This window comes from Macaca fascicularis, chromosome 19 (genome assembly GCF_037993035.2).
Source record: "Macaca fascicularis isolate 582-1 chromosome 19, T2T-MFA8v1.1".
NCBI classification, from domain to species: domain Eukaryota; kingdom Metazoa; phylum Chordata; class Mammalia; order Primates; family Cercopithecidae; genus Macaca; species Macaca fascicularis.
Window position 1 is genome coordinate 44652752 of NC_088393.1, and position 13386 is coordinate 44666137.

General features: G+C 42.1%; 1 protein-coding gene across 3 annotated transcripts in view; it reads right to left on the reverse strand.

Annotated features, from left to right (window-relative positions):
• ZNF571 (zinc finger protein 571) overlaps window positions 1-13386 on the reverse strand; it is a 32144-nt gene that overhangs the window by 12928 nt on the left and 5830 nt on the right. For all 3 annotated transcript variants that reach the window (XM_015441217.3, XM_005589038.4, XM_005589037.4), the window contains exons 3-4: window positions 10171-10257; window positions 7757-7883 (exon numbers count right to left, since the gene is read on the reverse strand). In XM_015441217.3, coding sequence (XP_015296703.3) covers window positions 7757-7883; window positions 10171-10179 — 136 coding nt within the window. In that variant the 5' untranslated portion in view covers window positions 10180-10257. The remainder of the gene's footprint in view (window positions 1-7756; window positions 7884-10170; window positions 10258-13386) is intronic.

Sequence of the window (13386 nt, forward strand, 5' to 3'; positions counted from 1 at the left end):
CCTTAGGGTTGGTAAAATTTCATGCTTGCAGTCATATGACTAACCCAAATTAATAAAACTCAGCATAAAACATGTTTAAGATTATAAACAAAGTTATACCTTAACTAGGTCATAAAAAGCTACAGCTAATATAAAAATAAACAATGAAAGTGATTTAATATATTCTGAATACATGATAGCTAAGACCCAAACTGAGAAGAAATATCCTACTATGCATAGCCATAAACTTAATTAAATTAACAAAGTTATTCACCAGAGTACTACCAGCAACAGCTTAAAACACAAAGGACTTGGCAGTGCTTATATCCCTTTTTTGTAATCAGTAAACCCCAATAAACCTCACTATGTCTTGCTAATTCAGCCTATACACTGTCATCTTCTGCAAAACCTTAAAAGGTATTAAACCCAAGTATTTACATGAAAACATTAGGTCATGGTGCAGCTTATAAGACACAAAGAAATGGGCTATATTTTCTAATTAAAGAACATTCCACCCACAACAAACTTTATGAAATTTGAGGCGAAAGGAAAATTTCATAGTAAATTAAGACCAGAGAGCTTAATTGAATAGGGCCATGAAGCACGCACACACCCATCCATCACCCTCCTCAAATATTTCAATATATCCAAATTTATAATTAATATAAATTTATATATGAGGAGGTGAGTCATAACAAAGTAAACATACTATATGCTTTAATAAACCAAAGTGTTTATTAAACTCAGCCTACATCTGGAAGATTTCATATTGATTTGACCACTTTGAACCAGACCTACCCCCAAATCAACAGAAGCTAACAATTATATTTATTTAGACCAAAACATTTACTCACAACATAAGGTATAGGAGAAAGGAATTTCTTCAGGTGCTACAGAAAAAGTACCATATTGCAAAGATTAAAGAATAATTTTAAGGACGAAAAAAGCAAAACTAATCCTTTATACCTTTTATGTAACGAATGAACAACAATTTTACAAAGAGAACTTTAGCTAAAAAACCCAAAACTAGACAAGCTACCCACAGACTGACTCATATGCAGCAAAATAGCGAGAAGATCCATGAGTAGAGATGAAAACCTGGTGATAGCTGGCTATTCAGAACAGAATTTCAGTTCAACTTTAAATTTACTCAAATTTTAACCTTAATGTAAATTTAAATGTAACTCTAGGGGGGCACTCAAGATGGCTGACTAGAAGCAGCTAGTATGCACCACTCTCAGGGAGAGGAAACAAAGTCGCAAGTAAATACTGTCTCTTTAAGTGGATCATCTAAGACACGGATCCCCAACCCCGGGCCACAGACCCGTATTGTTTGGCAGCCTCTGAGGAACCGAGCTGCACGGCAGGAGGTGAGCAGTGGGTGAGCATCACCACCTGAGCTCAGATCAGCGGTCCGATCAGCGGCAGCTTGAGATTCTCACGGGAGCTCGAACCCTGTAGTAAACTGTGCATAGGACGGATCTAGGTTGCGGGCTCCTTATGAGAATCTAATGCCTGATGATTTGAGGTAGAACAGTTTCATCCCAAAACCAGTCTGCCCTTCCCCTCTCGCCCCGCGTCCCCCGGCCGGTAATACTGTGTCCCATGAAACCGGTCCCTGGTGCCAAAAAGGTTGGGGTAGCGCTGGTCTAAAAGACCATGTCAGGATTTACCACAGACGCCAGGGGACTCCCAGAGAACAGAGAAGAGAGAAGCCAGGCAGCCACCTTCCTGGGACTGGCATGGAGTGGGTGAAGCTCCCTAACATGGTTAAACGGTGGGAGAGTGAGTGTCCCTGGGGGAACCACACTTCCTACGTGGCCCTTTGCAATCCTGGGCACAGGAGGACCTGCCAACTCCCACCCCTGGGCCACGAGACCAACACAGAAAGCCACCGAGAGTTTTTGCAGAGGCACTGCTCAAGCCCATGTGGAGCACCACAAGCCCCAGATCCCTGGGCAGCTCGGTGCCAGCTGCCATAACCCCAGCGGAAGCTGCAGTCACAGTGCTGAGGGGCGGTCAGACTGCCCAGTCCCTCCTCGCCAGGCAAGGCTCGGCTCCACCCTGCTCCCGCCTGAGCTCTGCAGCATAGCGACCCTCTCCACAAGAACTCTGCAGGCAGGCTCCGCATTTCCCCAGGAACCTCCCAGATAGCAGACCATGCAACCCCTGCCCTACCTCCTCTGAGGCGGTTAAGGCTCACCAGCTCCGTCTTCCAGCGCAGCAACCGCACCTCTGCAGCAACGGCACCTCCGCCTAAACTCTGCGGTGGTCTGCGGTTCTGTGTTCCTCTGGGGCAAAACTCCCAGAGGTAACAGATAACACCTCGCACCTCTGCATGCCCTCAACAGTGAAGTTCGGCATTGTTTGGAAGGGAGGGAAATGCAAGCGCGCCACGTGCCCGGCAGCTGCCAGTCTCTATTGCAGGAGTCCTGCCCTCTTCAGTGAAAGGCCCACAGCACAGCCGCCCTGCCCCCACCTGGACATTTCACCTGCAGCCCAGAGCCCTTCTGAAAATCCAAACCCCACATACCTTGATATTCCCTTGGGCTCCCACCACCTAAGCGTTCTGTAGGACCCTGCATGAGAGTTTGACCAGTGACCTGGAAACCAACCTGTCCCGCCTACCTGCATCAAAGCCAGCACCTGAACTCTGGGCTAGCACGACTGCAGTCCAGCCCCTTCAGGTCTCACAGGCTGTCCAGTGGGCCAGCTAGGGGCCTGGTAACTGGGGAACTACTTGCCCCATTCCAACTCTGCTGGCATCTGACCGTTTCCCCCAGGGCCTGAGGTCAGACCAACCCAACCAGCTGACACCAGCGCAACACCCAATCACACAGGCCCTGTGGAGGAGGCCCCTTCTACAGGAAGCAGCAGTACTGTGACACCGGAAAACAGGTGAGCCTTAACCAATGGGGAAAGGATTCCCTACTCAATAAATGGTGCTGGGATAACTGGCTAGCCATGTGCAGAAGAACGAAACTGGACCCCTACCTTTCACCATATAAAATAACTCAAGATGGTCTGATCTAGTACATGCAGAAGCCTCTGCAGATCTTACCATTTTCTCATTACATTTTGCAGGTGTTTCACTAATTTTAAGAGCTACTGATTTTATTACAATTATAAATATAAAGCCACCAGCCATATCTAATACCAGACACCACTATTAATTGCAGCTGTGCTTTTATTACTCTCTCTCCCAGTACTAGCAACCAGCATCACCATACTGCTGACAGACCATAACCTTAATACACTTTTTTTGATCTAGCTGGAGGAGGAGATCCACTTTTAGACCAACATTTATTCTGATATTTTTGTCTATCCAAAAGTGTACATTCTTATTTTACAGGTTTTGGAATAATCTCACATATTGTTACCTATTATTCTGGAAAAAAAAGAACCATTTGATTATATAGAAATAATATGACCCATGGCTGGGCGCGGTGGCTCAAGCCTGTAATCCCAGCACTTTGGGAGGCCGAGACGGGCGGATCACGAGGTCAGGAGATCGAGACCATCCTGGCTAACCCGGTGAAACCCCGTCTCTACTAAAAAATACAAAAAACTAGCCGGGCGAGGTGGCGGGCGCCTGTAGTCCCAGCTACTCGGGAAGCTGAGGCAGGAGAATGGCGTAAACCCGGGAGGCGGAGCTTGCAGTGAGCTGAGATCTGGCCACTGCACTCCAGCCTGGGTGACAGAGCGAGACTCCATCTCAAAAAAAAAAAAAAAAAAAATATGACCCATAATATCAATTTAGCTCATAAGCTTTATCGTATGAGACTACAATATATTTACAGCAGGAACAGACATTGATACCAGAATGTATTTCACACTAGCTACTATAATTATTGCTATTCCGACAGGAGTTAAAGTATTTAACTGACTAGCAACCCCACAGGGAGGTAATATTAAATGATCTCCAGCTATATTATGAGGTTTAGGCTTTATTTTTCTGCTGACAGTTGGAGGCCTAACAGGAACTGTTCAAACTCATCAGCAGACATCAATCCTCATGATACATAGTATGCTGTAGCACATTTCTAACATGTTCTATCGATAGGTGCAGTCTTCACCATTACAGGATTTATTCACTGATTCCCATATTTTCAGGTTATACACTCAACCTCAGCCAAAATCCATTTTGTATCTGTAGGTGTTAGCCTGACTTTCTTTCCACAACATTTGATTTATCAGACATGCCATGACAATACTCTAACTATATTGATGGATATACAACATGAAATATCATCTGCTATGGTTTGGATGTGGTTTATACCCACCAAATCTCATCTTGAAATTTAGTTCCCAGTATGGCGTCCTGGGAGATGGGGTTTAGTGGGAGGTGCTTGGGTCATGGGGGCTGGTCCCCAGAGAACAGATTAATGCCCTCCCTCAAGGATGACTGAGCCCTCGCTCTACTAGTTCTCAAGAGAGCTGTTTAAAAAAAAAAAAAGCCTGTCACCTTTCCCCTCTCTCACCATGTGATCTCTGCACACACTGGCTCCCCTTCACCTTCCATCATGAATGGAAGTGGCCTGAGGTCCTCACCAGAAGCCAAACAGACAAGAGGTGCCATGCTTCTTGTACAACCTGCAGAACCACGAGCCAAATAAACCTCTGGTCTTTATAAATTACCCAGCCTAGGGTATCCTTGATAGTAACACAATATGAACTAAGACGCCTATTACACTTGAATTAGTTTTACCATAACACTTGGAAAAGTGATCAGCATTTATGTTTAAATACCAAAACTAAAAACATCCACATAACTTTTTTCAGTAATTCTAGCACTGTTTACTTCAATTAAAATTTTTGAAATATGCCTATTCTTAAAATCCATCACCAAAGAACACTGAAGGCTTAAAACATGAGACCCCCTTGGGAAAAAGGCAAGCTAAATTTATTTACATCTTTCACTATTCCTACAACATTAGGACCATTTATTTATATTCTAAACATTTCATTCCCAAACATCATGTTTTCTACCCCCAATTGCCAAATCCATAATAGTCTCTTTTCAACAATGATTAGCACAACTTGTACTAACATAATACATAATGTCAAAGGATGTTATTACCAATAACACCTCTTAAAGCACAATTTCAAGCAACCGTCCTTTTTGACCACCACCACTTAAGTTACCAGATCATTTACCTTTATACCACCCCTCCAGCTTTCTTCCTTTCCTTTCCTTCCTTTCTTTCCTTCCTTCCTCTCTCTCTCTTTCTTTCTTTCCCTTTCTCTCCTTTCCTTTCCCTTTCCCTTTTCCTTTCCTTTTCTTTCTCTTTTTTTTTTGACGTGGTCTTGCTGTTGCCCAGGCTGAAATGCAGTGGCGTGATCATGGTTCACTGCAACCTCGACCTCAGGGCTCAAATGATCCTCCCACCTCAGTCTCCAAAGTAGCTAGGACCACAGGCATATGCCATAATACCCTGCTAATTTTTATTTTAAGTAGAGATGGGGTTTTGCTGTGTTGCCCAGGCTGGTCCCGAACTCCTGGGCTCAAGCAATTCACCCACCTCAGCCTCCCAAAGTGCTGGGATTACAGGCTTGAGCCATCATGCCCAGCCTACCACCATTTTAAAGATTCTCCTTTGAAAACAAAACAAAACAAAACAAAAAGCTCTCCTGATTCTGTGGTTCACCCTGCAGTGGACAGGAGCTGCAGTGGACAGGAGAGTGGTAACACTTCTCAAGAGGTATGCACGCTTCCTGTCTATACCTTTTGCTTTTCTTTCTCTCCTACCACCACAATTAACATTTTGCCATATTTCCTTCCTAAATTTGTTCCATGGATTTTTATGTAGTTGAACTAATACTGCATATACAAACTGTAATCACATTTCTTTCCCCTAATTATTACAGTGTTCTTAAAACCTTCTAAAATATTTGTAAACTCTATTTGTAACTTTGAGGGCTCCTCAAATGGGCCTTCAACAGTGCCTGGTGAGTTAATTCACTGTCCCACTCTAGTTTTTATTGTTGACTTACTTCTTTCTCACTCTCTTAAATACTCTCCAATGAGGTTTTTGTTCCTCTCATTTCCAAACCCACCTTGTCAGGGTCACCAACACCCTTCACCTTGCCAAATCCAATAGCCAGTTTTCAGCCTTCCTCTTACTTGAACTCTTAGCATTATCTCTCTGAGTTAACTGCTTCATCCTTTTGTCAGCTGGCTTCCAATACACTGCATTCCTTCTTCCTAGGTCACAGGTTACTCGGGTTAGTCCTCAATTTCCTTTGCTAGATTGTTCCTGACTGAATGTTGGAACACCCCATGGTTCAGTCCTTGAACTGTACCTTGCCTTCCAGCTAAACCAATTCGCTCCATAATCTCATTCAGTTCCTCAGTACAGAGATTAATCCTGTATTTATCTCTTCAGTCCTGACTATCCCCTCCACCCACAGGCTTCCAAATGCTTATCTAACTTTACCACATGGATATCTAATGAGCATATCAAATACATAACTCTTGACTTCCTTCTCCAGCCTTCCAAACCCTGAGGCCTCTATTGCCAATCTTCAAAACAACTCCATTATGAAGGTATTAAATCTACCTTCAAAATATTACCTGTTTTCATCACCTCCACATATTAAACCCAATTCCAAGTCACTGTTATCTCTAGTGTGAACTTCTGAAGTAGTCCTCTCATTAGTCTTCCTGCTTTCATTCTTATCCTCACTGTCCACATAGCACTCAGAGTGACCTTTAAACAAAGATCCTTTACTTATCTGCAAAAAATCAGCCAGGGGCTCCTGATCGCACTTAGAATAAAATCTCACCGCTTGCAACAACCAACAAGGTCCTACATGATTTGATCTCTGCCTATTTATCTGACCTCACCTTGAATTTCCACTTTCAGTAGCCACACTGGCCTTCTTGCTGATTCTCAAACAAGTGAAGCTCAGTTTCTCTCAGGATCTTCTCTTCCCTCTGCCTGAACACACATTTCCCTGATTTATAGCCAACTTTATTCAGGTCTCAATTCAAATGTTACCTCCCCAGAGCTATCATTCCTGGTCATCCTAACCTATGAACATAGCAAAGTCTCAGCAGGTATGTACTCGCTAGAGATACTTATCCAAGTTTAACTATAAAAGAGCAACTGGGAAAAAACATAATTGGAAAAACAGATAAAAGCATTGTCCCCAAAAGAGACCAGACCAAAGGTAGCTCCCTTATTAAAACAAAAATGGAATGTAAAACAGAAGAGTGGCAAATGGGAGTTGGGAGGGAGGTTCCACTGGGAACTCACAGACATAACCTTCCTGCTCTCCCTATGTCTCGAGCCTTCTTTCCACAGGCCTTTGAAGAGAGCTTCATGCAGACATGTCAAAGTGCTGCCACCTACAGATCAGCTGTATTATTAGCAATAGCTGACACTGACCAGCCCTTATTCACCTGAGCTCTGTCTTCTTGTCATGGTTCTCATCAGCATCCAGGGCTCCTTTCCTTGCTCTAGTAAGGAAAATACATTTGGCTTAGGGACTGCACATCCAGCTTAAAAGAAGGGAAGTGGTACATGGTCTTGCTAGGGGATTCCCAGATTCAAATCTAGTCCACTGGCCATCAAAGAAGGGAGACACTGACAGGAAGAGACATAAAAATGTGACAGTCTAAAGGATAAGAGATAAAAGGTACACAGTGGAGCTGTCCATTTCTCCTTCTACTCAAATGTAAGCCTTTCCTCAGGGAATGGAGATCAGAAATTCACAATGAATGAGGCAGAAATTATGGGGAACAAATTCTGAATATTATGTAGGATGATCTTACCCAATGAGATCAGGTTGCTGTAGTTCTCCAACATCACATCCCTGTACAAGTCCCTCTGAGCAGGGTCCAGGCATTCCCATTCCTCCTGAGAGAAGTCAATGGCCACATCCCTGAAAGTCACCAACAACTGAAACAACAAATCCATTACTTGTGAAAATACAGCAATGATTCTGAAGTGAAATGAGAAGAAAATGGAGGAGGTAATTGAAGGAAGCAAGTAACACTTTTGTGTTATTTTTTTGTGTTGTTTTCAACAGGAAATTGGTTGCCTAAACCATAGTATTAACATGATTCTCTATCATTCCTATTGCCACAGATAAAACTTCCTTTGTACAACAGAACAATTCCATTATCCAGAAAGGTCTGAGAATTTAAAACGCCAGATGTCCAGATGTATGCAGTTTCTTGATTAAATAAAATACTGCATGCATTTATTTCACAGCAGATTTTAACTGCACAGCAGATTAGGCTTTCAAATCCTCAATAACTAATATACTCTCAATCAATACAAGTTCTTGCTCTCCCTTCTGCCTTTAAAGACTTTTAAAAGGACGAATTTTTTCCAATGTTTACCAAATCCCTAGGTTAGAAAATAAAATTTGAATATAACCTAAGAATTTTTTGAAGACTCAGATTCATCAAGTTATTACATCACAGAATAGAATGGACATACGATATTTCCATTTTATGTACAAAATGATCTGCTTATTTGGGAGTATTTGAATTAGACAAATTCTCTAACGTCTTTGAGCTCTTAGAATCTATAATTCTTGAGAGTATGCGTCTGGCATGTTTTATTTGCTCCTATTTTCCCTGTTCCTGGGCTACAGCAAGGTACTGGCTGCCAGTCCAGGCACACAGAGCCATCACTCTGAACCGGTACATTCCAGGAAATCCCAAGGTGAACTTGACTATGATCATCCTCTCTCATTGGTTCCTGGGCAAGAGGGTTGTGGAAGGCAGAATAAAGGCCCCCCAAACATGTCCACAACCTAATCCCTGAAACAGTAACAGTACTGACTCAATGTTAAAGAAAAGCTTGCTTGCTTAAATATAATTATTACTTTGCTTGACTTTGTAGATTATTCAGTAAGAACAGTCTCAGGAAAACAGGACCTTCAACAGAGATAAGAGAATTAAAATACGCAGGCTAACAACTCTGGGAATGGGCTGACCGGCCTGATAAGAATAGGCTGACGGCACCTACAGAAGGCCACAAAACACTGATCAAGAAAGCAATGACCAAGAAAGCAATGACCTGAGACTGCACATTTCACAAGAATGTTTTGATCATCATTTTTCCTAATTTCCCTTAAAATCCCCTGATATGGAGACAGAACTCAGTGGTCTTTGAACACTAGTTCACTGCCTCCCCTGGGTTGCTGGCTTCCTGAATAAAGCTAACCTTCCTTTCACCAATGCTCATCTCTTGAGCTTTCAAGTGGCAAGTAGTCTGGACCTGAATTTGGTTACAAAACCTATGTATACCTTACCTTACATGGCAAAGGGGACTTTAGAAGTGCAATTAAATTAAGGATCTTGAGAGGGGGTTATCCTGGATTATCTGGTTGGGCCCAATGTATTTATAAGTGATAGAGGGAGGCAGGTGAGTAAAAGAAGGAAATGTGATGATGAAAGCAAAGGTCGAAATGTGATTGCTGGCTTTGAAAACAGATGGAAGCCACACCCCAGGGACCGTGGACCGCCTTTAGAACCAGAAAAAGACAAGGAAACAGATTCTCCAGTCTTCTAGAACCTCCAGAAGGAACATGGCTCTGCTAATACTATGATATTAGCCCTTTCAGACTGATTTCAGACTTCTGACCAGCAGAAGTATAAATCATAATTATACTGATTTAAGCCACTAAGTATGGTGGTTATTAGTAACAGCAGCAACAGGAAACTATATCAGGAACAAGAGCCCTTCCTTCACAGGACCCTGTTCCCATTCAATCCTCAAAGTTTCACGGAAAATCTTGCCACACACTGAGACTAGGAACATCCAACAAAAAAATGCTGTCACTTTCAAGTGGAAAACGCAAGTTTGTAGAGAAGACCAAACTTTGTCATGTGTCACATTCAAACACTCATCTCTACCTCACCAAACCGTGGTACTAACGTGTACCATTCTTAAAAGGAGGTATTTCTGTTCCCTCAGGGCTCTGGGAAGAAGACTATGCCTGTGGACAATGCAGAATTATCTGCCGAATGAACATCTAAAAACTGTTTCGAGAGGGGAAAAGCACTGAGAAGAATTGGGCTCTTTGCTACTATGACTCACTAGAATGGGAGACTTTGGCAGCAGTTCCCTTAAGGGACCAAACAAGGCAGGAAATTCTGGGATAAATAAATCTGGTGTTCACATTACACAACAAAATGATTGTACTTCAAGAAGGAAAGAAACAGCAACTCACGTGGGGCATGGTTTTTTAGAACTGTCAGAACTGATCGATTTTCTGGGTTCCTTTCCTGGAGGTGTGCAAAGTCCAGAGAAGCCAGTGCTGGAGAAGGAAAAAAAGCCACAAGATTGAGTTGGCTCACAGCCCACAAAATAAAACTACTTAGAACTACCTTTACTTCTCCTCTTTTGGGAATTTGGAAAAAAATCTCAGTCCTTCCACAAACCCAGTGGAAGCCAGCTACTGCAGAAGGGGTTCAGGCCAGACCTTTCCTTAATGTCCATGTTGAACAGGACCCTAGGTGCTGTTACTTTCCCATGGCATCTTCACCTCCACAGTAGAACAGGGGCATGCCCAGGGAGCCCCCCACCATCCCCCTGGACCCAAAGTGAGGTGCTTTGCTCCCAATCTTAGGAAGGCGCTTCAGAGACCAAAATGTGGCCTCCTTTCAGACATCATGAACATCAGCTAGACTCACAGACATTTTGACAGACACATCAGAGTCAACAGATCCAAAACAGTCTCATCCCACTCCCCTGAAGCTAGTTCTTTTTTGCCTGTTTACTCTTCCCTATAAAAGAAAATTCCTTTATGCCTGACCTTTGCTATGCTTGCAGATCTTACGGTTGTAGTGTTCTTCCAATTACAACACCTCTTCCCTTACTGCAATGTTTCTATGAATAAATAGTCATTCCTTACCTAAGTCTGGATTTGTTTATTTCACAGGTTGAATAACTTTTGTCGAATAACAAAACAAACTATTTTAACTGTAATCTAATTCTCCAAGCCATGGCACACACAAAAGCACTGAGGGTCAAATATGAACAACATTCACATGACAGCCAATGTGGGCGCAGCACGCCGCCTTGTGCAATATGACTTCAAGATTGAGCATTCTCCAACTACAGCCATCTACCTGCCATAGTTTTGTAGCACTGATCCTTTTTTTTTTTTTTTTGGTAGCACTGATCTTGCGTACATGTATAATCCATGAACTTAACATCAGTGTTGCTCGTGTGATACCAAGAAAACCCGGTAAGAGAGCAGGTAAATAATTTAAGTAAGATTTTGTTTGGTATAGTTGAGCTTTGAAGCGCCAAAAGCCACTGTACTATCTAAGATTTTGTGCCCCCCACTAACCAATTTTCAACTCCGTTGAGGCAATATCATCTTCATTAAGGATACATGGGTTGGCTGCGTGTGGTGGCTCATGCCTGTAATCCCAGGGAGGCCGAGGCAGGCGGATCACTTGAGGTCAGGAGTTCGAGACCAGCCTGGCCAACATGGCTACTAAAAATACAAAAATTAGCCGGGCATGGTGGTGCACGCCTGTAGTCCCAGCTACTTGGGAGGCTAAAGCAGGAGAATCACTTGTACCCAGGAGGTGGAGGTTGCAGTGAGCCAAGATCACACCACTGCAATCCAGCCTGGGTGACAGAATGAGACTCCATCTCAAAAAAAAAAAAAAAAAAAAAAAAAATCCCATGGGTTAAAATTATATATATAAAATGATATAAAGATGTTAATCTCTGCAAGTTAATAGGATATTTGATACATGATATACAAATTAACTATGACCCCAATAAAAATACAAGTATGAAAGCAGATATATTCAATTTAAATTCAACAAGCAAGAATATTAAAAAGCAAGAATTGGAAGAAAATGCCTGATAATAAAGACAGCAGAGATTTCAGAATACCACTCCTATCATTAAAATGTTGGATACTGTAAAAAAAGAACAAAATCATGTCCTCTGCAGCAACATAGATGTGGCTAGAGGCCATTATCCTAAATGAATTAACACAGAAGCAAAACCAAATACCACATGTTATCCTGTATAACTGGAAGCTAAGCACTGGGTACACATGAACATAAAGATGAGAACACTGACACTGGCAACTACTAGAGCAGGGAGAGGAAGAGGACGGCAAACGATGAAACCTACCTACCTATCAGGTATCCTGCTTACTAACCGGGTGACTGGATCATACCCCAAACCTCAGCATCACACAATACACCATACAACAAACCTGCACATGTACCCCCTGAATCTAAAATAAAAGTTGAAATTTTATTTTTAAAAAGTTGGATACTGCATATGAATGGAAAGAAAAGATTAATGTAACAGAATAGAATCCCTGATCTCTGGGGAAAGGTGGATTATTCAGTAAATATTATTGGAGAAAGGTAATATTGGAACCTCATTTTATACCACATACCAAAATTAACTCCAAATATATAAGATATCTAAATATTAAAATATGAAATTGGCAGGGAGTGGTAGCTCATGCCTGTAATCCCAGCACTTTGGGAGGCTGAGGCAGGTGGATCACCTGAGGTCAGCAGTTCGCGGCCAGCCTGGCCAACGTGGTAAAACCCTGTCTCTACTAAAAATACAAAAATTAGCTGGGTGTGGTGGCAGGTGCTTGTAGTCCCAGCTACTTGGGAGGCTAAGGCAAGAGAATCGTTTGAACCCACTAGGTGGAGGTTGCAGTGAGCCGAGATCATGCTACTGCACTCCAGCCTGGGCGACAAGAGCAAAACCCCATCTCAAAAAAAAAAAAAAAAAAAAAAAAAATCAAAAAAATGCTAGAAGGAAAAATAGACTGTGTCCTTCTTAACTGCGGACACAGTTAAGAGGGGAAAATTCTGTGTCTCACAATCATATGAATAAATATTACTATATTTAAAAATTGCCTAAAGGAATACAAACACAGACAAATTACAAAATGGGAGAAAATATGCACAACTTAAATCAAAAACACAGTGTCCTAAAATCCAAAGAGCTGTATTTTAAAAAACAAGAGAAAACAAGAGAAAAATAAAAAATCATTATTTAAAACAGGCAACAGATAATTCATAAAAAAAGAAAAGTCAATGGCCATTCAACATTTAAAATATGTTCATCCTCATTTAAATAAGAGAAATTCAAATTGAAACTAAATTGAGAAGACTTCTGAATCCAATATCATTAAGATCCTATTGGACTAAATTCCTTGAAGATACACCTATCAGATCTGGACATAACACAAAAAGCAACTAACTGAAGGTGCTGGCCAATAAACTGAAGCAGTATTCCTGCAAAAAAAAAAAAAATGCAAAAATTAGCTGGGTGTGGTGGCGGGCACCTGTAATTCCAGCTACTTGGGAGGCTGAGGCAAAGAATTGCTTGAACCTGGGAGTCGGAGGTTACAGTGAGCCAAGATCACGCCACTGCCCTCCAGCCTGGG